Source organism: Anticarsia gemmatalis, chromosome 9 (assembly GCF_050436995.1).
Source record: "Anticarsia gemmatalis isolate Benzon Research Colony breed Stoneville strain chromosome 9, ilAntGemm2 primary, whole genome shotgun sequence".
Classification (NCBI taxonomy): Eukaryota; Metazoa; Arthropoda; class Insecta; order Lepidoptera; family Erebidae; genus Anticarsia; species Anticarsia gemmatalis.
In genome coordinates, this window is record NC_134753.1 from 11213009 (window position 1) to 11238097 (window position 25089).

Consider the following 25089-nt stretch of genomic DNA (forward strand, 5'->3'; position numbering starts at 1 on the left):
TACAGGTTCATAATATAGGAAAGAGGAAAGTAGTAAAAAACAAGCAATAATCAGTCAGTCCGTTTAATAAATTATGTCATGTAAAAAATCAATCACAATTTCAGACGTTTCTAAATGAGAATGATTGTAATAAAACTATAATTACACCTTATACAAAGCTATACTCGTTACAAGTTTAAGATAAAATGTGAATAATCCAGGCACCATTTTGATATACTAATCATAAAAAACATAAAACTTTTGAATAAATATCCAATATTATGAAATGTTAGATCTTTTTTAGTTAAACAATTACCCGTATCTCACATAGATAAAACTGTGTTATTTTACGTTTTATAGGCTGTCGCCACTTATACACGATTCTGCACACCGCTTGTGTACTAAAATGCACAATCGATCGAAACGTCGGGTAATAAATAATGATTTCTTTATAATTTTACCGCGCCTGAGACCCCCTGTGCATCTTATTACTTTATATGTATATCTTTAGACATAAATTTCAATTACTACAATTATCTAGAGACTTTTCAGTCCTAGATGGCGCCACCAGGTTTTGGGTCTACTTCATTTTATATGTGGTATAATAAAATAATCCCTGTAATATAACATTAACATTATCAAAATAGATACATTTCTCAAATCTCCATTTGAGAAATGTCCCCTCTTGCGTAATGTCCACCTCCAGTAAACCATACAGGGTTATACTATGGTATGGGATTATGACAACGTGCCATATCCGATATTTGTTATTTAACATAAGAACATATAACTAAACAGACTACTGATTTATAAAATAAAACCGTTTTAAATATTTGTACATTCACTTTTCAGACCCTCAACTGTCTTTAAAACTATTCAAAATAAAAAAAAAACTGCGACGAAAATATGAGTTGTTGTTTTAGACGTTAATACATGTCTAATTTATTATTAAAAATAAAGTAAATATTGGATATTTATTCAATTTCATCTTCATTCCGTTACAACAATGAGCAAACGCGATTGCCAACAATAAATGAGCACAATAAAAATATATATAATCTATATACTCTGTACCACACGTATATATAATGACTTACAGGGTTGTGCAAATGTAAGGCCTGCGTAATTGCTTTATTATTTAAATATATACAGTAATATACAATATATTATGTATTGGAACAAAATATACATAATATTTGGATCTTAGTAAGTCGCACACAGCACTATGAATGAGACATAGTTAAGCCTTTTTCATCAGTTTTTAAAAAACGTCTTCATGAAAGTATGTGGAAGCGAGGCAGAGCATATTTATTCCAAACTCAACATTTCTCGGACACAATGAGAGAATACGATAATTTTAATAAGAACTGTCATTATACTATTATTACATTACAAAGGTCAATAAAATAGAATAACAGGTTTCAAATAAGAATTGACACTGATACTTTGTTTACTATGTAATTTTTTTACTAGTATTAAAAGTTAATTTAAATTATACATCAATTCAACGTCATGAACACTGGATCTTCATTTTCATAGAATTATGCGGTAATATCCATAGACCTGCCTGGTTTATAATAAACATGCTGAGTGCGATTCACTAAGATATAATTAAATATCACAAGTTTGAAAACGTTACATTAAGGCCTGCGCAAGCGCATAAACTACACTCTAAAGATGTCTAAGTCTTTAAGATCTATAGCCCTATGCATAGATCCAAATATCTACTAGGTATTTCTAAAATTAGGTAGCTTTTATACAGTGTGAGAGCATTGCAGGCAAATCCTGGTCTATGATATGTAAGATTCAATCATTTATACGAAAATATACTATGTATATTAAATATATAAGTAAAAACAATCCGACTAAATTATACCAACGACCATACATTTACGCGAGTTGGACATAGATTGCAAGATTATATTGTTTATCATACATACTATGAATAAATAAATTATCAAACCGTTATGAATAACAGAAACTATTGACTGGAGCGATTTTCAAGCACTGTCGACTTCATACGAAAAGCTGATCAGCGCCCCTAGCGTATTTCGTAAGAACTATTTTCTTTCAGTATTTATGTCAAACGCTCGCGTCTCGATATCGACTGCGAAATCGCATCACAGCATTAAGGTTCCGGCGATTAACTATTAAAACACTGTACTATAAAAACAAGTTTAAAATTGTAATGGTTTGTGGCGAACTGACTAGTTACGTGATGTCTACTGTTGTAAGTTTATTACAATAGGTACTATTGTAGCAGAGTTGTCGAGTTTAGAACAAAATACTATAGACCTAGGTTACTTTTGCTCTTCGATAGTGCTTGCCCAAGAATTGGAAAGAAATTAGAAATAAGTATGTTACATAAGTTTTGATATTCAATATTATTCAAAATATTAACTTTATAAGCTTAAGTAACCCGAATCTAGAGTACCACATAGTAGAGTTATAGTCACAGATTTGGGCCAATTTTATAATTATAAAGCTTGAATTTCACTTCATAATTTTCTATTTACATACGATATTTAAAACTCGACAACATCAAAAATCGCCTTTAATATTCACTACATATTTTACAACTCATAAGCATTTTTCAAAATATATTTCTATAACAAAATATAACTATAGTGATGTTTTGCACAACCCTGTATATAGTAGCTAATAGTTAGGTTCAGTGGTTGGCGGGCAGTCACCTGTTCCGCTGGGTCACCACTTCGGCGCCTTGGCGTACGAATCTGAACATACCGTTCGATATCGCTACTACCGGTGAAAATAGTCGGAGTGGGTATTCACTGAAAAAAAAAAAGATTATCTTAAACATACGTGTATGACAAAATGTATGAATGTGGATGATGCAAAGGAGTTGACAGGGATCATAGCAATTAATGTTATTTCGTGAAGAACAACAAGTTTTTAAGTATAAAAAAAAAACATAAAATACCATATACGATATACAATGTGAAAAAGAAACCCTTTTAAATACTCTCTTCGAGAAGCATGACTACATTTAAGATTAAAACATTTTTTAATTTGCGTATAATACTTATGTACATTTAGACGGATTTTGATACGGCTCATATTTTTCAGTTCAAAAGATTAGCGGCTTAAAATTTGCAGATAAAAGAAAAAAGATTGAATAAGAAGTATTATTTAAAATTCATATAGATAAGTGCAAAAAGTTCACCTAATTACGTAGATATTATATCATAAGCAATAATAAGCATTCCTGTTACAGTTTCAACAATTTTATCAAAAGCAACATTATGATAATTTGTTACTAAGGCGAGATAATTACAGATAACGGGATTATTAATTATATTTCTTGCTTATGTTAATAATTTGGAACTAAACATTATCGTTTAAGAACCGATTTTTCCTTTATAAAATAACTTCAGACGTAAAACAATTTTGAAGATTTTAGAGGCTATGTGTGAATAATTCATACTAATATTATAAATGCGAAAGTCTGTCTGCCGCTGAAACGATATGATTGGAATTCAGAATGGATCTGAGATTAAACATATGCTAGATTTATTTTAGTAAATAGGGATAAATATACTACTAGCGGAGCTAACGGTGCATCTAGTTTATCACAATTGACAAAATCGTTCCTCAAGTAAATCGAAATGCTATGTTAAAGTAAGAAAAGGTATTAGGTACTCAATGATTACTTACCTTCCTATAACTGGAGTGGCTTCGTTACCACTCAATATGAAGACTGGGAAGAATATAGAGAACACGCACCCACTGAAATTAACAGAAAATACTTATTAAAAAATACAATTCTGTATAGAGACATTTAGTAAATAATAAAAACCCAACATGTTTCGAGAATATAATTCTGAAAATGACTTGCCTACAAAGTTAGTACAAGAACAAGTGCAGTAAATAAAAAATACTTTTCAAAATGTCATAAATATAACTATACAATTTGCACTATGTTTATGTAAGTCATTAAGATTTCAGTTATTGGCGAAACTCGGGTGTAAATCAGACACCCCCCCCTAAATATATTTGTAACTACAGAACAAATTTTATTACTTAGGCACATTGATTAATTAAAATCAAACTGCTCTTTCAAGGAGTCAAGTACTACTTCAAATAATTTTCAAGTAAACCTAAATAATCATAAATTTGTGCTATTTACGCGTTTATCTATTATCTCAATGGAATAACAATAACATGTTTACTATTTTAGATTATGCGTAATTCACACCAACGTTGTAAAGACTACGCATTTGAATACATTATTATTATCCATGTGGACTATTGTGGACAATTATAAAAGTTCCATACATTTGATAAGATACTGCGAACACATCTTACTACTAATTATTTGTGATAAATAGTAGGTATATTTGTTAGAAATAATTATTGTTTCTAATGTTATCGATGGTCGATCGTGTATTGTGACGTCATATTCAGTAGTGAAATGTAAGAGGGAATTGAACGTTTTAGAAGTCTGACCTTAAAATAAATTCACCCATGTTATGTACTTAGCGAAACTTAGAGCACGATTTTGAGTGTGAGAAAGTTATTATGGAGGAAATCTGGATGCTTGTTGTTATTTTACGCAAAAACTAATGAACAGACGTAACTGTGATCGTAAAAGGACATGTAGTAAGCGTGTTTTTCGGTAGTTAACTAAATAACGACTGTGAAATCTTTTAATATTCTACAACTTTAATACTTATTCCTTTCAATCAATAGGTAGTTTCTCAATTCTGTTAATTAAAGATCAATAATAAAACTACTGACCTACTTTAATGCTGCTTATCAGCCAACACTTGGGTAACAAGACGTTTATTTTATCCATGTAAAACACGGAAGTTTGTCCCCAGCTTTTTCATTGTCATTGAGACAGATTATAACACAATTAATTCGTGTTAACATTGCCAACAAACACTTGGCAACGAAACTCATAGTACCACGTGAAATTCTTTCATTGTTACACAATAAGTGACCTAATATTGTAACTATTTGGCAATTTACAAACAAATTACCTACTATGAGTTTCTTGCCAACATGTATTGACGTTAGTTCATTGAGTAAAAATATTAGAGATGTGGAAGTTTTCATTCTTGAATTTTTTTGTAGTTAGGGAATTTGGCCATGACGTATTGTACCTTTAAAGAAATCGTCGTTTTCGTGGGATATATCGCCGTATTGTGAGAAAAGAAACGTGACTTAATGTATGTCAGTATATTGTATTAATAGAGTAAATCAATTCCACTATTGTTTTTGTATTCTCATTAGATTAGATCTTTGTAGATGGAACTTTGTCGAAACTTACGTTAACTTTAAAATTTAAGTTGATGAAAATTTAGACACTTCACATATAATTAGGAGTCTTTACATCTTCATATTAAACTACGTATTATTCTAAGGAACAACTTTAAATATCAAAAAAATCCGAAAGAGAAAGACGTGACTGTAAACAAATTGAAATAATCTTATCAAAATCTATTAATACATGAGGTTAAAAACCATTAAAATTTTAAAAATTAAGACAAAATAAATGTTAAAAACCCACCTAATAATATAAGACTGTGGTATTTGCGTGAGGACGGCCAGCGGCAGTCCGAAGCCGAGGAAGTAAGGCCAGTTGGTCTCGATGAACGTGAGCCGCTTGTGCAGCTCCCAGCCCATGTTGAACCACTTGTATTCGAACGAGTACAGCGAGTATAGCAGGCACATGTGTATTAGGCAGAGTAGCTCGCCTATGTACGTTATTGGTAGCATGCTTACTAGCATACTCTGAAATAAAAATATTATAGTAGGTCTAAAATAATTAACATAACAATAAGATCGTATTGTGGAAGCATGAACGCGTGCGTGCACGTATTCGTACGTATCCGTAATAGCAAACGCGTGTCTACAAAACTATTGCTTATATAAATATACCAGAAATGTAAGCAAGTTGATAGTAGAAATCAGTTATTTAAATTAGATAATACTAAGTAATATTTGTCAACTGTGCAATTAACGTTTAAAAATTCAAAGATGATTACTCTTTGTTTAAGTTAGGTTTAATTAATTTCAAAGCTGCCTACGTTTGATCGCGCTTTTCAAAGCCCTTACAGTACATAGTCACGTTATTTCCATGTAATGTAAATACAAACAGTGCAGAAAGCATACCTGTACTAAAAATAGCGCTTGCACCAGCAGACTGAAGAGTGAGTCAGCGATGATTTTACTGACGCTCGACATGAACTGCGGCCGACCGCGCCTGTGTCGGTACGCCGAGTCGGCTATATCCTGGGAAAATTATACATTTAATTAGTAACTAGACACAGTGAATTTTAAAAAATATGACAAGAATAATAAGATTAAGCAGCGACTTAGAATATTTAATAGCCAGCTAGAAATGTATCCGTTGTAACTTATATTTGGACGTCAGTAGTAGCTTAATGCTAATCATATAGCATATTTGATTTGGTGATCAGTAACTCTGAAGGGTTTTAACTGTAGTATGTCTTTCAGTTCTTATATACACCACATATAGTTTTGAATAGATCAATTCTTGCTACACAGAAGTGTAAGGGATATCTAAATATTCCCCAAGAAGTATTTGAAAAACTACGAAAAGGTAGGAATTAAGTTTAAAGAGATTTTTCAGGGAGCTTAAAATCCTCCGCAAGTTACTTTCGATGTCAAAGAAAGGGTAACAACATCATTAATTTGGTTCTCAAGTGTTAGTGAAAGAACAATGACTGGCACATAAGTTAAACAACAAAGTCCTTGAGTTTATGATAATGAACAATGTTAGCATACATAATGTACAGCTACATGTCTGACTTTATTTATATGGTAGTGTTTAATCCGGAAGTTTAGTCTGCCTATATATGACATACCAAGTACATTCTGTATCTAAGTAGGTGTTACTTTACATAATATAATAAATTCTTAGCAAATATTTTTGGTCTATTTTTGACATCACATTGTGCAAATGAGTTAATAAGCCAAGATTGTTTTTTGTTCTAGCTTTAGACCGAAACTTCATGATTTAAGAGTTGTTGCGCATAAAATTAAACCATTTATGTCCCACTGCTGGGCAAGGGTCTTCTCCCGTAATGAGGAAGGGGCATTATGCAAGGTAGAAAATATTGTTATATGTGAGTTCAGTTTTCAATATTAACACATAGGAAACTAAAATTACTCTAAGATTTTTTCCAATTCAACATAATTATGACTTCAGAATTAATAACTAAGATACACTGAGCAACATCTGACACAATAGTTTAGATTTATAATAATATCAACACTGGTACACAATAAATATGACTCAAAAGTAACTACATGACTATACCATCCACACACTTCAAAGAATGATTTATTAAAATAATAAAGAGTATAAAGTAATACTCACTTGAAACCACAAACTATTGACTAGTTTACTCAAAAGAAACAGTGGGAGCACCCATATCATTCTAAACGTCATGGACAAGAACGGTTGCATCCATGCCCAAACATTGTGCGCCACACCGGGATTGTGTCCAAATATCACTGTGACTAAGTACTTGACCGCAGGCAACAGTGCGTACTCAAATATTAATATGCTAAGCAAAAATATAAAGCCGTTTAGGATGCATGATTGTAACACCCTTGTAAGTACTTTTGATTCCCTGAAACAAACAGTGTGTTTTATTAAACAACTAGCTTTTACCCGCGACTTCGTCCGCTACCTGAATTTTTCCATGGGAATGCGTCATTTTCCCGGGGTAAAAAGTAGCCTATGTCCTTACTTGGGTATCAAAATAACTCCATACTAAATTTCATGCAAATTGTTTCAGTAGTAAAGGCGTGATTGAGTAACAGACAGACAGAGTTACTTTCGCATTTATAATATTAGTATGGATGTCTTAATAGAAACTTGGGTTTATTAATTAGATAAGTTCATGTAGTGCCTTTAATATGGAGAGAACATGATCATGCAGTAATTATCAGTTTTCTAGATCTTGTTAGTGTGTAAAACATGTATTTATCTCTGTGTAATAAGATGAACATTTTATAGACTGTTAATTTGTGTCTTAAGCTTCCTATCATATTATGTAACAATTGAACAAAATTAAGGCAAATGCTAGAAAGTGCTTCATTGATTAGAAGCAATTTATAAGAAACTGTTAACTAGGTCACTAGCATAGCATGTATGTTTTCAATTAAACTGTTATCTGATAATGTAAGAATGTTTATGAGTTGCCATGGCGACAACAATTATCTCTTCATAATGGCAAATTAAAAACTTGATTTGTCTTACAGAGAAACAAAGACTAAGTAATAAGTACTAAAAAAAGCCTTAGTAGTCCTTAAAACATTTATTTTCATCTTAAGCCTTTATTATAGTTATAAGAGTGAGAGGTAAAATAAATTGTTAATGACCCTTATCAGCAGGACATCTTTCTAGAATACTCTAGATTGAACCTTATCTATTACTTAATAATACTGATAATTTAATTTACAGATAGCCCTATAATTTCAAGGTCTAGTTTACAATGTAACTTTAATAAACTAAATACTTTTAGACATGAGAATACATTTTTTAATTACATAATTTTTGACACAAAATTTAATTTTAATATTTATAATATACCTACCTATCTACATTATCTATTTTTACCATGTTTTTTTTTTGCGTTGTGTTATGACATGGCAATTTGAAAGCATGGTGTCTTACTTGTAATTTAGAATACTTATTTAAATGTTTTTTTATTAACTAGGTTGTAAGAGTCTTTTAAATATAATGCTAACATGGTATCCCTTCTGAGAATTCTTATTAATAGTTAAAATTCGTTAAATGGTTGTACAATATGGATAAATTACTTACTGTTTTACTTTTGGTTGTTTTTGTTTATTTTTTGTGTTTTCAAATTCTGAAGGAGGTGAGCGGCTCAGTGCCCTCTCGTTGATCTCTTTATCTAAATATAACAGTACAGTAACACCTCGCAAACTGTCTATAAAACCTTTGATAAGCGATACAGAAAAATTCTGAAACAAAAAGAAATAAGAACATAAACAATGAACAATTAAAAAACAACACGATAACAAAGAAAAATATTCGTAAAACTCACCGTAACGCTCTCCATTTTATGCTTGATTTGATTTTTTCACAGTTTCATTATCCAATACAACATTCAATTAGGTATTCACATTATTTTGTTCAATTTTGTTTGACGTAAATTTACGTAAAAATATATTGACATTATGACATTACGCTGTCGTAGTACTAGTTGTAAAGGTAGTTTTCTTTTTATGACGACCATTTTTTATTACAAATTTCTACCAATATTATTTTAAAATAATACAAGATTTAAGCAATTTACAAAAAAATTACGTTTGTCCATTCCAAATAAAGTAAATCAATCAACCAAAGAAATCAAAGGGAATATTTGCCACCCATTTTAAAACACCCATTTAAAAAAACATGGTAAGTAGGTATACGGAAAGAATAACGTTTTTTTAAAGATATTTAGCTGAAGTGTTGTTTTTACACGCGTGGGTATTTTTGGGCGCTGCAGTGATGTATGATTATTATAAGGGCCTCCAATAGTTACTAATAGGCAATCTTGTTAATTACAGTTGGTAATAAATAACGATCACTTAAACATTTCTTTATAGCCATCAATAGCTGTTTCATTGTTTTTGTTTTGTTTATGAACAGAACACATATATTAAATAAATGTTGAAAATTCACTATTGAATGTAATAACTGAGTGAAACTTCCTGGTTGGAATAAGTAGTTAATTTATTTATGATTCTATTCGTAATATTAACGATCAAAATAAAATAATTTATTATTATAATAAGTTTTTATATGTATGTACTTGTTTTCTTGAGGAACATTAAAATAAAATTATACCATTTAGGTAAAATATTTAATGATTAAAACACTGTTACTGTCATTCGCAAATGACAAATAGCATATCGTTGAGTGTGGAGACAGGCTTTAATTCTTTTCAAGCTGTTAATCTTTTATTCCGTTAATCGGTTACAATTGGTAACGGTACAATCGACTTTTTACGAAACCAAATAAGTTTCTCGAAAAACAATATCTTCCTAACATAATTAGTTTATTTTTAATGGATATGGCTTATAGATTGTACGTGTGGAGCTTACTTCCATATTGATAGGAGTGGTAGCGTGTATAAGTCACTTTAAAGTTACAAAAGGAGCAACAGCTGCAAATTGTCTCCTGTCAGTGTCAAAAACCCTAAACAATTAAGTCTGTCTCGTTCTAGCTTATACCCTGCGTATTACTTTGTCTCTCTCAGTGGTTTTAATCTGGAGAAAGTATTGTAAATTGCATGCATGTTGGTTCTATCTGTACGTGACAACTACTTTGTTTTGGCTAGTGATTCACTTTTGTTTTTCATAAAAAATCGTTGTTTGTGGGTCTAATAAAGTCCTTGCTGTGCATATGAGGTGTTCAAGATGGATAACGTATTATTTCTCAACAATTTAGGGTAAGGAACATTGCGAAACATCTATGTATGTCGCAACTTTGTTTTTTTGCAACGTAGTTATTTAAATATTTAGCGCTTACTTGATCAATCATATCATAACATATTATTTAATCATCAATTTGTAAGATTTTGCTAGAATGATCTGCTTTGGTTTTGTTGTTGGCCTGAAACTGGGGTCTCATTGAGAGAAAGTTTTACTTGGTTTCTTTCATATTTCTCCTTTCATCGTTAAATGACGTAGAAAGTTACCAATAAGAACCGGAAAATAACAGATTACATAACAATATATTGTATATAAATCCGAATTTTATAAAAAAAATTGAACAACATGCATATAATCCAGCTATTAAAATATTAATCTACCCACAACCAGTCCCTATTAATCAGAGGCGATTAACTTGTTTAGACAAGCTTCTGATTAATAGCAAGGTAATAAACTGGATTTAAAAAATAATAATTGATGTACACAAGGAAGTTACAAAATATAACATTGTTGAAAAGTTAAATTATTTTTTAATTGCGTTTCTAATCACTAGATGGAGTAACTTGTATTTTAGTGAAAAACCTAACTTTATTTTATAACAAGTCTTTTTTTTAATTATTTACATGTGATATAAGTTTGCAGTCAATATAAAAAAACTATTTATCTATACAATTTTGGGTAAATTGTATAGATAAATTGTTTTTTTTTAATAGGAGAGATTTCAAAGTGATATTTTTTAATAGGATAAATCAAGTCTTGTTGGGATCACTTTATATATTTTTTTGTATGAAATATTGAATCACAAAACTGTATGCAATTTAAAAAGGCTAAAAATTAATTTTTGGTTCTTGGACTCAAAATCTAAGCTTTTAAGCAACAAAATTAATAGAAGTACCTAAATATTTTATTTGAGATCCTCAGTTAAATTTATTGATCACATGGATATTGCAATATCCTATATACTAGATAACACTTGAGATTCATAAGAACTAGTTTACCGATCTCAGAATTTACTTTGAACTGTGACAGATAATTTTACCAAACTTCTAATCCATCTTTTGAACAAGACTTGACATTATACAATACCTATCATGTTTGCAAACCCTAGCTATTTTTTTAAATTAAAACCACACAGAATAATTTACTATTCTCCTATTAACATCATTTGAAGTCATACATTTAAATTAGTTTTATCCACTTTTATTACAAAACAAACAAAATAAATTTTATTCATGCCTGCAACACAGAAAACTATCTTAAAATCGTGGTTTCAATAGTAATCAGCATATACAAGTTTATTTCCCAGCTGTACCCTGTCATATAAATCTTTAAAAAGCATTATAAGATTAAGTGAATAAATGGTAAGCAAGTTACGAGCCGACCGTGTGATGTGCGGACATTACAAGCCAAAGTTCAAAACTGGTATAGCTAATCAGTCGACGTCACCGCTAGCGTCCCTGAGACCTCCACAACTAGTAACTACAGTCAGTCGAACTCGATCGTACGAACAGTGCGCGCGCGGCCGTTGCGCGAATCGCGCGTATTATCAACATTAAAATCACCTACTCCTTTGTGACGTAGGAATGAACTGAGTTTCTTAGTTTGATAAAATTCATTGTGTTTGTTTCAAAATGAAAGTGGACAAAGAATCGTGCCTTGCGGGCCCCGTGGACACTAAACCTATTATCTCCGACAGGAAAGGGAGTTTAAAGGTGACCATCACCCCAGCACAACACAAGACCCTCACACACTTGCCGAAGAGACCGCCAGTGGATTTGGCGTTCACTGATCTCACTTACAAGGTGCAGGAGGGAAGAAAAAGCAGTAAGTTCATTTTATACTCGCTATAAGATTTTCCTTAAGCCGTAGATAGCGATAAGTCTTTATTCTCTGAGTAGAACAACGTTTTATTGTCGTCGTATCTACAATTTTCTATAAATTAATCTCTTTTACGTAAATAAGTGTCTCGATTATTTAAACGACTGAGATAATGATCGTCTAACGATGTCTTCATTAATTATAGTGTTCGCGTTAATGAGTTGTTATATACTTATGACCTCAATCATTATATTTCCTCAAACTAAAGATTATATTCTATCTTCATATTTATTATCATGGGAATTCACCACACAATTACATATTTCTTAATTATTTGCAGTTTTTGCGTGTATGTTTTTGCGATAACTAGATGTTTACCTAAAACATTTATGCACCTAAAACATTTGAATAAATATATTGAAGCAAAGAGTTTCTCAAAGTTTAACTCACATTATTTCTTACTTGAAATCAATCAATTAAAAACAAAACGTACAGAATCAATTCATTGAATTTATAAAAAAATACATGACGGAACGTATACGATACCACCCTTGTGATATGTCGGAAGAGAAGGCCCCGAGATAATGAGACGACAAGGAACGACAATAAAGCGACCGGACAAAGATTTTATAAACAGCATGCATCAAGTACAAGAGAATATACATAAAGAAGAATATTCTTATGACATCTCTCTTTCAAATGCATGATCAAAGATTAAAGTATTGTTTCTTTATAACCGATGAATTGCTTTCCACAATACATCTTCTATTAATGAAACGCAATGGTCTTTGTTTTCGAAACAAGGAAATGTTGGAACTGTCGCATTAAATCTGCATATGTTTTTGTTTTTAAAATATCTTGAACGTCTCAGCAAAGTACCAGTCTTTCTTTTGGCTTATATTTGCTTTAGTTTACTTTCAAACCCTACCAGAGTTCATCCCTATCTATTTCAACAAAAGTACTTATCTACTTATCTTAATTACTATCTTCTGCAACATCGACTAGAATTTGAACATGTCTCAAATTCAGTTTCCAAGCTATAAAATGATAAAACTGGTTGTCAAAAATCTGCGTCTGTATTTATTCAATTAGACACTTTAAATTAATTTGAAGTGTCATTAATTTGAATTTTAAATAATACGTTCCTTTGTAGAAGTCACAAACACGTTACATGTCAAATTGGATACATGAGGATGTTTATTTTTTGTTTTACTTGCTTCAAGTTTTTGTCTCGTTCGTTAAAAGTGCTTACGTCAGAAACGGCATTTGATCTTGTAGCTATCGAAATCATGTATAAAAACTAGATTTTGCCCGCATACCTTTATACTTAACCGCATGGAAATATTTCTGGGGTTAAAGAGCATCATATTAGTGAATCCAGATTGTATACTGTGCGATATGCGGCAAGCTTTATATCATTTTGCTTTAAATAGTAACAAATGTACATTCCTAGACCCTCAAAAGAGTCCCTCAGTTGTTTCGAAACAAAATCTTGTTTTTTAGACATACTCATTAGCTGTCGTTTTTATAATTACTTTGTCCCTAATGTCAATGATCTGAACACAAATAATATTAAAACTAAAGTCTTATTTAGGGCCTTCTAAAATCTGCTTTAATGGATTCTTTAACAAAACCTTGTTAAGTTGCAACGTGCTAAAGAGGTTTATTGTTGTATTTCTTTGTTTATTGTATGGGTTATTGTCTTATTTGTCTTCAACTCTTTACTTCAACGAATCAATGCGATAAACACTTGTAGAACAATAATACAAAAGCATGAAACGTTTGGATTGTTGTCTATCGAATAAAATGTTTAGGTATGTCTAGGAATTTCTTGCAGATCATAAGTAATTTCAGATATTTCAAAACCAATTCAAACCTTGTCCGAGTAAAACCGAGTCCGATATCCAGGGTCTAATGAAATATGAAATCTACTAGGTTTACATCAGACGACGTCTATTTCTGACGTATTTTTCTTTAAAATTGGCAGAGATTTTAACAAAAAGACGTTAGTGCATTTCGGGACAGTAGCCAAATGTGCCGAATTTGGGTGTCCTACAATGTTGCAGTCTAAAACGTGGCTAACAACCTAGATATAATTGTACAGTTGACAGATAGACTAATTGCATACAGCAGGTCACGAAGCTATCCTTGTCAGTCAAGGTTGAACTCGTTGTGCTGGGCTTGTTATGGCTGCTAGATGACTTTACCGCGACATTTACGTTAATTACATATATTATCTTTCAACTTAGTGTTTTGCAACACGTGTTTTGTACTTGACTTGTTAAGGAAACGTGTCTCTCATAATTATTTTTCTCAAGTTTTTTTAATATGTCCAAATTTTGATGAGGGTTGAACATTTTGAAACAGTACATAATTTTATCACTCACACAGAAGTGTTGAAATATATAAAACCACTTGCAGTAAACTAACGGCGTTTTCTCCAAAAAGTACGACAGTAAATTTAACGGTGCTTTTTACTAGGCTTGCAACGTTTATTTTTTCGTTAGGTGAAAGTAGAGAGTTTGAAGGTTTACATCATTTGTATGAAAGAACTTGCAGAATGGTTTGAGTAAGATTTTGCTGGACATTCCTGACCTCATCAATCGTCCAATTTTTCAATGAGCGGTGGCCGCATGTTGCCGTCTAGGTGGGTCGCGGGAATGGTCGTATAATTCATTAATGAAATGGCTAAGGAAACAGTCGTTCCTACGTACTAGTAGGCGTACACGAAGCAATTTACCTCTTCCGTTGTAATTGATAATCACTGGTCATGTGCCTCTCTCATTATCATATGCAATTTACATGCAACGGTCTTAAAATTATTATAATGAGTAAAGGTAGGTACTTTTTTGTCACCATTCTTAAAATAATGACGACACTTTACATGAAAAAGAAGAGCCCATCTGTATTATTTTTGCCTTAATCATTTTGATTATAGGTATCCCACCGCCAATCTAACATGTAAATTGTTCAACAAAATATTTTGCTATATATTTTTTTGTATTCTAAAATAAAACATAACCTGTACCTTTAAACAAACATGTTTATGCTTTATGTATATTTCCTCGTTCCATAATGCCATATGTATTGAAATCTTATTTATCAAACATGTGAATCATCATTGATAAACTATTTATCAGTACGTAAAATTTTGCGTAGGACAAATATTTGACAAGTAATCTCTAAATAATATTATTTGTATTAGATACTTTATTGGTTTTGTTTTCAGAAACATTTTAACGTGAGCTTTAAAAAGTACGATTGAGAACCGCTGGCCTTCGATTATTGTTATAAAATAAACATTATGCTGCTTTAATAATCGTGATATATAATTGTATTCATGTAATAATGCGATCAAATATCAATCAGAACACTTATGCTGGAAGCGTAGTATTTGGCACAGTGCCCGCTAATGGCAATGAACTCGCCCCTACACTGAAAATCATTCTTGGCAAAGTTTGGGGTGCATTAATGCATTTATATATATCGGTCACTTTTGCTTTCCGGGGAAAATATCAGATATACCTATATGATTTTTTTTGAATGGATAGGTTCTTCGATTTCGAAAGGTATACAGAGACGTAATAGTAAGAAGTTTTCACTGAATGGTAGCCATTGAATGAAAACTTTTTTGGTTTGATTAAATCATAGACAAAATCTGTATTTGGTATTATAACTCTTCGTCTGTTTAGCCTTTTAAGGTTACATAGCTATGTCAAATTACTTGACCGTTTCACAACTTTAAGGACACCTTCAATTTTAAGCGAATAGCGATGCAAACGTGTACGCTGTTTAATTATTACGAAATGTTGAATTATTACATATTAAATACGCATTGAATAATGCATCAAAATGACCGAAAACTCGCGCTATTATTCCATTAATAGGCGCTGGTATATTTACACAAAAGCGAAAATACTGATATAGTATTTTTATACAGGTTAAACGTCTTATTGTGGTATCTCCATCTCAAGCTTCACACTAGAATTTAAATATTTATGTCATTTTCTAGTTACTACCTACTAGTAATTACTAGTTTCTATGTAGTTGCTATAAAGATTTAACTTACATTTGATCAGCGGCTGCGCTCCTAGCGTAGTTTATAAGAACTAAATTTTAAATGTTAAAATGCTACAAAGTTGATTCGATAACACCGAAAACTCGAAATTGCATTAAACATTTAGAATTACAAAAGCACTAATGAAGTAAGAATGTCGTTTTGTTTTATCTTTCACATATCCGTGTTCCGAATGTCACACAGTGCGATATATTAACATTAATACTTTAATCTATATGATAACAACAGGTAGCTCTTATCATTATAGCCAAGGCACGAATTTTGTAACCTATACATTTTTAATTACCCTATAGATAAAGATACTTACGATGTGACAGTTTTAACTGATTTTGAAATAGTAAAGACTTATCAAGACTCTGCTATATCTGTAGTTTTATCAAGGATTTTCCTGCATTGTTGGTTTTTCTATGCATAATTGTTTTATACATTTATTTTAATAAAAATCTAATTAAGAATGGTTCTTGTTACTGTACTGTTTGCTAGGTATACAGATTTTCAATGTAGAGACACGAATTTTAATACAAATTGGCAAAGATTTTTTAGATAATTCTCAAATATAGAAGATATTTGAGAATTTGGGATAATTTACGCACACTGTATGTGCCCTATGCTTTATCCATAATGTCGAAAAATATTTATTATATTCAAACGAATAATACTTAAAAGACTTTGCTAGTCTTCCTCAAGTAGGTTAAAAACCAAGTATACATAACTTGGTAATTGATAGGTATATTTATGATAAAAATAACAATAGAACAGGAAAATGTGCTCAATAGTTAACTCAAACTAAGACCAAAGTGACGAGTTAGTTACGGAGTTTAGGATATTTAAGGTCTTATTCATACAACTTGATTTATTATTTATTCCCCTTTTATTTAGCGAGTAATGGTTTTCCTCTTGCGGTTTGTACTTAATTAATTTCGATTAATACATTGTTAATTGATATTGAATGTTTAAAATCAAAAATAGTTCAGCGCTTCTTGTGTATGTGGTAAGTATTTACTACAGCTTAATATATTTGACAGGAATTCGATACGATACTATCGAAATATCGCAACAGAGTCTTAGAGTCGAGGACATTTAAAACATAATTCAGTTAAATATATATTTGTAAATGTATTTTTTTTCATTCCGGAAATAAATAAATGTAATATTGTTGGAAGTCAGTGATATGTTTTTTTACAAACATGCGTAGTTTCGCTATCAAATAGTTCATGGAGTTTATCTATGCGTAAATAACATTATTTTCGTGAATTGTCGTGATTGTTTGTGTTTTATGTATGTAATTGGTGGCCAAAACACGTGCGCCAGATGGACAGATACGGAATAGACTATGATGTCCGTAATAGGTTCGCTGTATGTAAATAATGGGGAAAACCAGAGCATGGCTTGTTTAAAACGACGGTAGGCTTAGTTTGATTTGAGATATAGAATCAGTAAATACGTGCTTTTTGACCGTACCCTAGTTCTTTGCAGAAACCATCTGGCAAGCTATTTCTAAGGATCATACGTTGTCTAAGTTGATAAGAATAAAACTAGTAGAGTGAACGAAAATACATATAAATAAATGTTGATGCTTCTTCTTATGTAATTAGGGGTAGCAAATACATATAATAGTATAATTAACGGATTCATATGGACAACAAGAATATAATAGACTTTATAGTTGTGGTGAGCAATGGTGGCATGGTGACAGAATTCGTACTAAACCTATTTATTTTGTGTGTAAAAGATATTATTTGTGGTGATGAGTAAGTTCGTAGAATCATCCATTATGAGTATTACAACCACAGAAATGTTATTCGTAATTAAATTAGGTTTCCCTGAAAGTTTTAGGTAAAGACGAATTAAATTAATATTATTTTCAACAAAACTTGTTGATCTCTACTAACCTTAAAAGGGAATTCTGTAGAATATTAAAAACAGAGAATACTAACACAATTCAATTACTCACGGTTGATTGAATGGAGAACTATTGACGTGTTTGAGCTCTGTCTCTTGTATAATATAATAAGTTAGTAGTTCAGTGCAAGAAGTAGATTAATGGCCGATTTAACCTCTTCTGAATAAGTAGCAGTTAAGTTGTTTAGAGGATTTTTAAAAGATTTTTTCATACATCAGCTGTAACTTTATCTATAAATTAGGTTGACTGACATTTACGCAGAAGCTGTAAACTAGACCTCAAGTATTTTTTTTATTATTTGTGCACTTATTCGAATTGGGTTTTTATCTAATGAAATGAAATTATGATGAAACGGTGCTGCAATCAATATTATGTCCTTTAAGGTAATTTCTTTAATGTCGTTCATACCCCGTACATAATAGTTACTATGTTGAGTCAAGAGATAGTTTTTGAATATGACTCACTACTGAGTAACTGATAAGGTATCTATGTAATGGATCAATGTACATCCAAAAATCTATGTAGATTACAAGTTGATGCCTTATCAAGTGGCACTCCACTTTTACTGTTAGTCATTTTACTCATTTTGAATATTTTTCATTCTTTTTATGTATCTGAAATGTCTTATTATCAAATTATAATGTAAGATAATTAATTAATTTATAAAGTTTGAAATATAACTTTTAACTGTGTAAGTAAGACAATCAAAAAGGAACTAGCCGCAAAAAATCCAATGTCGCCACAATAATATTTTCCTGGTTTAAAGAAAATGATCTTGATATTACAGAATACCTTATTGTTAGTGTAATAATCGTAATTATAGCGAAATGCAATGCGTTTCTAGATCAAGGCCCTAATATTTCTCGACGATAATTAGTCTCGCCCTTTACCTCCATCCGATTGGAATAGTAGTACGAGCGAAGCTGTAATAATTGTTTACAGTATTACTAATTTCTGAATTTGCATTGAATCAGAGACTTTTTTTGAAACAAACGGACAAAAAAAGAACTCTTTAAAAACTGTCGTAAAACCTCGTAATTTAATGTACAAAATAAACAAAAAGTCAATTAAAGTGCGATTGTATATCGAATACAGGTAAATTCACAATGTGAATGCAGGTTAATGACCCACGTCGTCACCTTTTTGGGAGGTGAACAAGCGAATCGACGGATATAGTGAAATTGTACTCTTTTGCCTATAATTGTTTGGTCCACGGTCACAAGGAAGAGATGTAAATACCAAGAAAGTCAGATTAAAAGCAGGAAAGGGCAATTCCTAGGAAATAATTTCTGCGGTTTCCTTTAGGTTATGGAGCACCAGTTGCGATGTTATAAAGGTTAAAATTTATTACCATTTGGGCAATTGTCACGGCTACTTGAATTAACTCTGACAGTCTTCCGTTTTGGTAAATTAGAGGTGCGATTAATTACTGATCTCAATGTCCGGACTCCGAGGACTCAAGACGAGTTAAGTGTTTTTGACAATTCTGAAAGTAAGTAAGGATATCTGGTAGTAACCATGGTATCAAGAAGTCAGTAGCAAACATTGTTTTCTCATCGGTCCTTTGGCATTTGAAAATGTGCGTGCGAAAAGGTATTGGACTCACGCATGGCAACATATTTAAGAAGTTGATATACATGTATGTCTGTACATTGATATTATCTTTTTTAAAATCTAGATTATAACTTTGATACCATCAAAATGCCAACTTTTGATCGCCGTTTTCGATTGTGACGCTTTAAATGTCCTTCTTCTCTTATTATATGTATTATAGAGGTTCTCTGTGTAATGGAAAAGTTGGTTAGATATATAATATTGATGTTATTATATCAATTAGTTATAATTGAACATTATTTGTCGTGCCCGAGTTCCGGTTTGCGATGACCTCCGACGATACACGCACAGATTATGAGTTAATAACTATTTTCTGTATGGACTTTGGATTATATTTGCTATCGAAACTGAAAATGTCATTTGTTGCTTTAAAGTAGGCTCTATTTTGGTAGAGACGAAAAATTCTTCCATTTCCTTATTTTTGCCTCTGTAGGTACATTAATAAACTTGTTTTATTTCTTTCTTACTGTAAGACCCGGGGTATTCAAAGAGACGCCTAGTACATCGTAGGGACTGGGATACTCAGTTGTCAGTCAGTATGCTGATTAATTATTTTGCTTTACCTACCGGAGTTTTTGGGATGGTTGATTTACAATATTTATTTTTCGAAATAATTAACTACTACGATAGGTAATTCCAGTTGCGGTAAGAAAACACAATACGAGTGTCATTTTTTGTAAGTAGGTAAAACCTTGCGACACTTAGCAAATATGTTTACCCAAATATTAGTATATATTTCATAGATCAGCTGTCTTGTTGTGGTCATACAGATACGTTATCTTAATGACATGTTTTAAATGACCTCGATGGATCACGCAGCCCATTACGTCGGCTTGTTCTAATTAAAACTATTAAATTAGGTAAATCTATTGACTGGTAGATATTATCAATGACATCTTATTTCCATACGAAGAAAGAAATGATGGCAGAAGCCTTTTATCAAACATAACTATTGTAAAGATGTTCAACATTAGTTTATATATACTTAAATGTAGAGATTTTTTTAGTGTTTTTGATAGATTTCTCTATTATTAATGAGTTATACCAATAATATGTGAAATGGTAAATAATAACATAGACGTGGGGCAAAGTTTATTAGAAATTTGGAATCATGATATTACCTTAAATTGAAAGACAGTTAAGTAACATGTAAAATAGTAAGATGTCATAAAACTAGCACGCGCAGTGATAAAGATGCTTTCGTTTTGCATGTAGATAAGGTTTATACGACCATTTCACACTTAAAGCGCAATACAACTCCGAAGCCGATTGGAAAATAAATTACATTTTTGTACTTGTGTTTCTTTCTTGCATTTATTGTAAAATAATGATTAATCATTCACAATTGACGGATTAATTTTATTGCAACGGAAGTATAGACTGAACTTTGGACTAATGACAGATAAAACCTTTATACTTACATTCGATTTGTGTAAAGCGTGATATATTCGTACAAATATTATCACTTATTACATGAAATTGAGTGGCGTTTCTTCATGATTTCACAATTGAATAAACGATTAGTTATTTCAAGGGAAGCAACTAGCTTGTTGTGGAATGGCCGTGACTGTCATACCTTACTTAGAAAGATTAATTTGTTTACGCTAGTTTCTGTTATACGATTCCTCGTTTTTAAAAGTGTTCTACGTTGTATATTTCCAATTTTTCTTCACACTACTCAATATCCATTTTGTAGTTTTCTCTTGAAGAGATATTAATAGAGAGAATTTAGTAAGAATTACCTTAGTCGGGATCGAAAAATATAAAGATGTATCATGTTTACCTCTACAATATCTTAGGTACAAGAGGTATACAGATACAGAGCATGCCCTAGTTTAACATTATTGATTTACCTTGCGAAGCTGGTCAGGGATTTGGTTGTACTTGTAAGGCTTCCTACTGGAAATAGTACTTTAACTCAACGAGTTTAACCTGATTTGTGAATCTGATTTTATAGTGTGCCATTGTAACCGTAAAACGTCTGTATGTTTTAGAATTAATATCATGTTCATAGGTACGTAGATAATTTGATTTTCAACAGATTTGTAAGAATTAGTTTTTCATTACTGATACGTACTTACAAATCACTTGTCTCTGTCAGTGGGGACAATCCAATGTCGAGTGTTTTACGTTATGAATGTGCTTAAAAAATAGTATCTACGGCGCCCGCTAAGGATGATCTATTTTTCAAACCAAATTTCTCGATAGGTTGCCGGTTGTTGATAGTCAATAGTAAAAGAGAATCGCGATTTGTAGTTTGGAAGATGTTATAAGACAACACAATATAATGACATAAATTAAAGTGATCACATTACCTTTGTTTTTCTTAATGAAAAGTCGTTTGATTAATAGCTGTCAAGCCATTTAAAGAAATATCTTTTATGGCGCTTGTAAAGTAATAGGATTGCATGTCATCTGCTATTAAATGAAGCTTGTATAATCGCATGCGTTTTGACCCTTGCACCTTGAGTATTTATAGAGGAGTTTTAATTGTTAGTGACTACGCTAATGCACGTGTTTGATGCTTCAGTGAAGTGTCTATTGTCTCCAAGAGAAATAAATCTTTTGTTTGAGCCTTGAAGAATCTTGATGTTGTTGCTAGGCTTGTCTGAAGAGTGTTGGTATTTGCTGGAAGGTATTTTAATCGTAGAGGAAAATAGATTAGATTTTTTTTACATAGGTACCTACTTACGATTGCGTTGTGAAATGCTTGTGTTTGTTTAAACCCATCAAGTACAGAGTGCAAAAGCAAAAAAGTTTTAGCCGAGTATGCTTAATTTAAATACTTGAAAAAATCTCAAATGTTTATGTAGAGAGTGGTTTGTCGTCCTTTAAAAGTAATAAATTATCTGTTATTACAACATCTTTAGCCAAAACTTTCGCTGCCCAATTCTTCATAGCAAATTATCTAACTAGCCACTAAGCAATCACTCATCATGTCTGTCACTCTTGCTTTTAATAAATCTCAATCATAGCTAGCACACATTGACTTATTGGACTTATACTTTTTCTTTTACTTTAAAATTACAAGAAAAAAAAGCAAATACAATTCAAAAAGGGCGTATGTCACCATACAAAAGCATACGAAATGTTCCCTTTTCGAAATAGCATTCGGAAAAAAAATGGTATGAATAAACAATCATGGCGCAATCTAAAGCTTTGTATGGGAGGTGGACTTTGCGAGGATGAGTAATATCTATCAAACAAAGGATACCGCGGCTTGTATGTGTAAAATAACATGCGTATCTGTATTCAAATTGCGTCTGTGTATAGCAAAGTATGTGTTAACTGGTCCGGTAGTCGTGTGTAGGAAATAATAATATATTTGAATTGTAGTTATATACCGGTGGAGACATACTTTTAGGGGGTAATCACCGGAAGACCCAGGGGTCTATGCAAAACACGATGATTACTAAACGATAATTTTTGTGAGGTAAAAGGCTATCCTGGTGGAAAAGCAGTTTGCAATTGCTGCTTAAAATACATATTATTATATATCTGCACATTTTATGTCTTATATAAGAAGGGAGAGGCAGAACTTTCGATACTATTAAGTCAAATAGAATCTAATATTTGTAATTACACATATTTGAGAATGTTCTTTCTTCATCGTGATCTAAATAAATCTAGAGCATACAGCTTTTCTGCTTTCTAACACTGATAATAACTTCACAATTACTGTTTCTAATCACTTCTTTGTTTATCTTAATAGGAAAACGCAGCTGATAATAAGATTTGTGTTTTAAATAACCAAACATCGATATGTAAATCACGTCTTTGCATTTTCAATTTACAATTCGCTGTATTGTTAAGTGAATACGTCAAAAAGCATTTGCTGTATTGAGAAACATTAGTCACAAGTTAAATGACCATTGTTTCTAAGAGGTAAAGTTGAAGAAAATATCACCCGATTGATACAATTAGAAAATACTGGACAGTGATTGTTTCATTGTGTTAAGTAATCCAACTCTCGGTCGTAAGATTTTCCACGGAATTCCTCAACAATCCTTATTTCACTGAATTTTTCTCTATTTTGCTGAAAAGAATGATTGAAGTTTGGGACAAGCCCCAAGCTACAAGCTTGGGGCTTGTCCCAAACTTCAATCATTCAAAAATTGTGCGAGAAGAGCGTTTTTTGAGGCTTTTTATTGAGCCCATTCTTCCTACCTGGATTTACCAGTGCTAGCCTCTACGAGCCAACGCTTGATAGGTAAACAGTATTTACTATATCTATTTATTTTCACTCAATGCACACGGAAAAATGAAGTCAGATTACAAACATAGTTGAGGCAATGCAAGCCGCAGTGAGGAAAACCGACCGATTTAATGGTGTTAGTAAATATTTAGCAACACAACATACTATTAAGTGACGCTTGCAAGATGTCGGGGTTTCTTTACTCAGTTATTGTAGGAGTTTGAAAGTAGGCTGTTTGAATGCTAAGGTTCTTGAGGATAAACGTGTTTAGGCTTCGTCTTTTAATAGGTTTATTAAAACAGGTTGTACGTTTTACTTTTCTGTTTTAACATCAGGTAACTCGGGGACGATGTGTATTGCGTTGTGCTGACAGTCTTTTGATGGAGATAAGTTTGTGGATTGTGGTAGTTAATTTGCAAATCTGGTGTTCTGCCGATCCAAGATAAGAATAATTTGATTGTCGATATAAAATGATGTAAGAAGTATTGTTTCAGAAGAACAATAAACACCTTATATTTAAGAATTATAATGAAATAATATAATATAATAATAATGAAAATTATGAAAAAAGATACAAATACCTTCGGCAAAGTTATAATCATAGTTATTTCAGCGAGAATAATGAAAAAAATACCAACATCATTGTGAACGAAGTTTTACTTAAGAAGAGAACAATAGGCGGAAATTGCTATTTTATTACTCTAATCATTTTAGTATTAAATGTATAATGTCGTGTTGTCGTTGAAAAACTAGTAGATAATGTACGTATATTAGTGAAACCACTAATTAAGTGAATAAGCTAAAATTCTTGCTAAAAATGAGATTTTTATTACCATATCTGTCAATATCTGATTCTTAACGACAAAGAAGGAAGGTCCTTGACTTCAATGTGAAATGAAGAAAATAAGGCAAAAGATGTGTTAAGGATCGAACAGCTTTTTGCTCGTGAACTAATAAATTAATATTATGTTAGCACAGTAAAAGGGCAGTTTTGATTCTTTCAAATATTGTTTTATATAGAAAACTTTAGAAGTTATTAATAAAAGCTTTTAATATAAA

The 25089-nt window shown here is 31.6% G+C and overlaps 2 protein-coding genes across 3 annotated transcripts in view; one reads left to right on the plus strand and one right to left on the minus strand.

Moving 5' to 3' along the window:
* Positions 1–47: 47 nt before the first annotated feature.
* tank (EI24 domain-containing protein tank) lies at positions 48–9194 on the minus strand. The gene is made up of 7 exons (XM_076118442.1): positions 9048–9194; positions 8804–8964; positions 7349–7604; positions 6118–6237; positions 5513–5736; positions 3655–3726; positions 48–2771 (listed from the first exon to the last, which is right to left on the minus strand). Exons 1-7 carry the CDS (start codon positions 9060–9062, stop codon positions 2669–2671), a joined length of 951 nt encoding a protein of 316 aa, XP_075974557.1. The 5' UTR covers positions 9063–9194; the 3' UTR covers positions 48–2668.
* Positions 9195–10253: 1059 nt separating this feature from the next.
* LOC142975234 (ATP-binding cassette sub-family G member 4-like) overlaps positions 10254–25089 on the plus strand; it is a 41457-nt gene continuing 26621 nt past the window's right edge. The window contains exons 1-2 of one of the 2 annotated variants that reach the window (XM_076117969.1): positions 10254–10439; positions 12119–12246. In XM_076117969.1, the coding sequence (XP_075974084.1) occupies positions 10408–10439; positions 12119–12246 (160 nt within the window). In that variant the 5' untranslated portion in view covers positions 10254–10407. Of the gene's footprint in view, positions 10440–11905; positions 12247–25089 lie in introns of those variants that run through there. The other variant, XM_076117968.1, reaches the window with a different exon arrangement.

What these genes read in the sequence shown, in the direction of transcription:
- tank (XM_076118442.1), bottom strand. An exon ending in AAACAACCAAAAGTAAAACA is followed by an intron (nt 7,605 to 8,803) that starts GTAAGTAATTTA and finishes TGTTTGTTTCAG; the next exon opens with GGAATCAAAAGTACTTACAA. An exon ending in AAGCGCTATTTTTAGTACAG is followed by an intron (nt 5,737 to 6,117) that starts GTATGCTTTCTG and finishes TTTTTATTTCAG; the next exon opens with AGTATGCTAGTAAGCATGCT.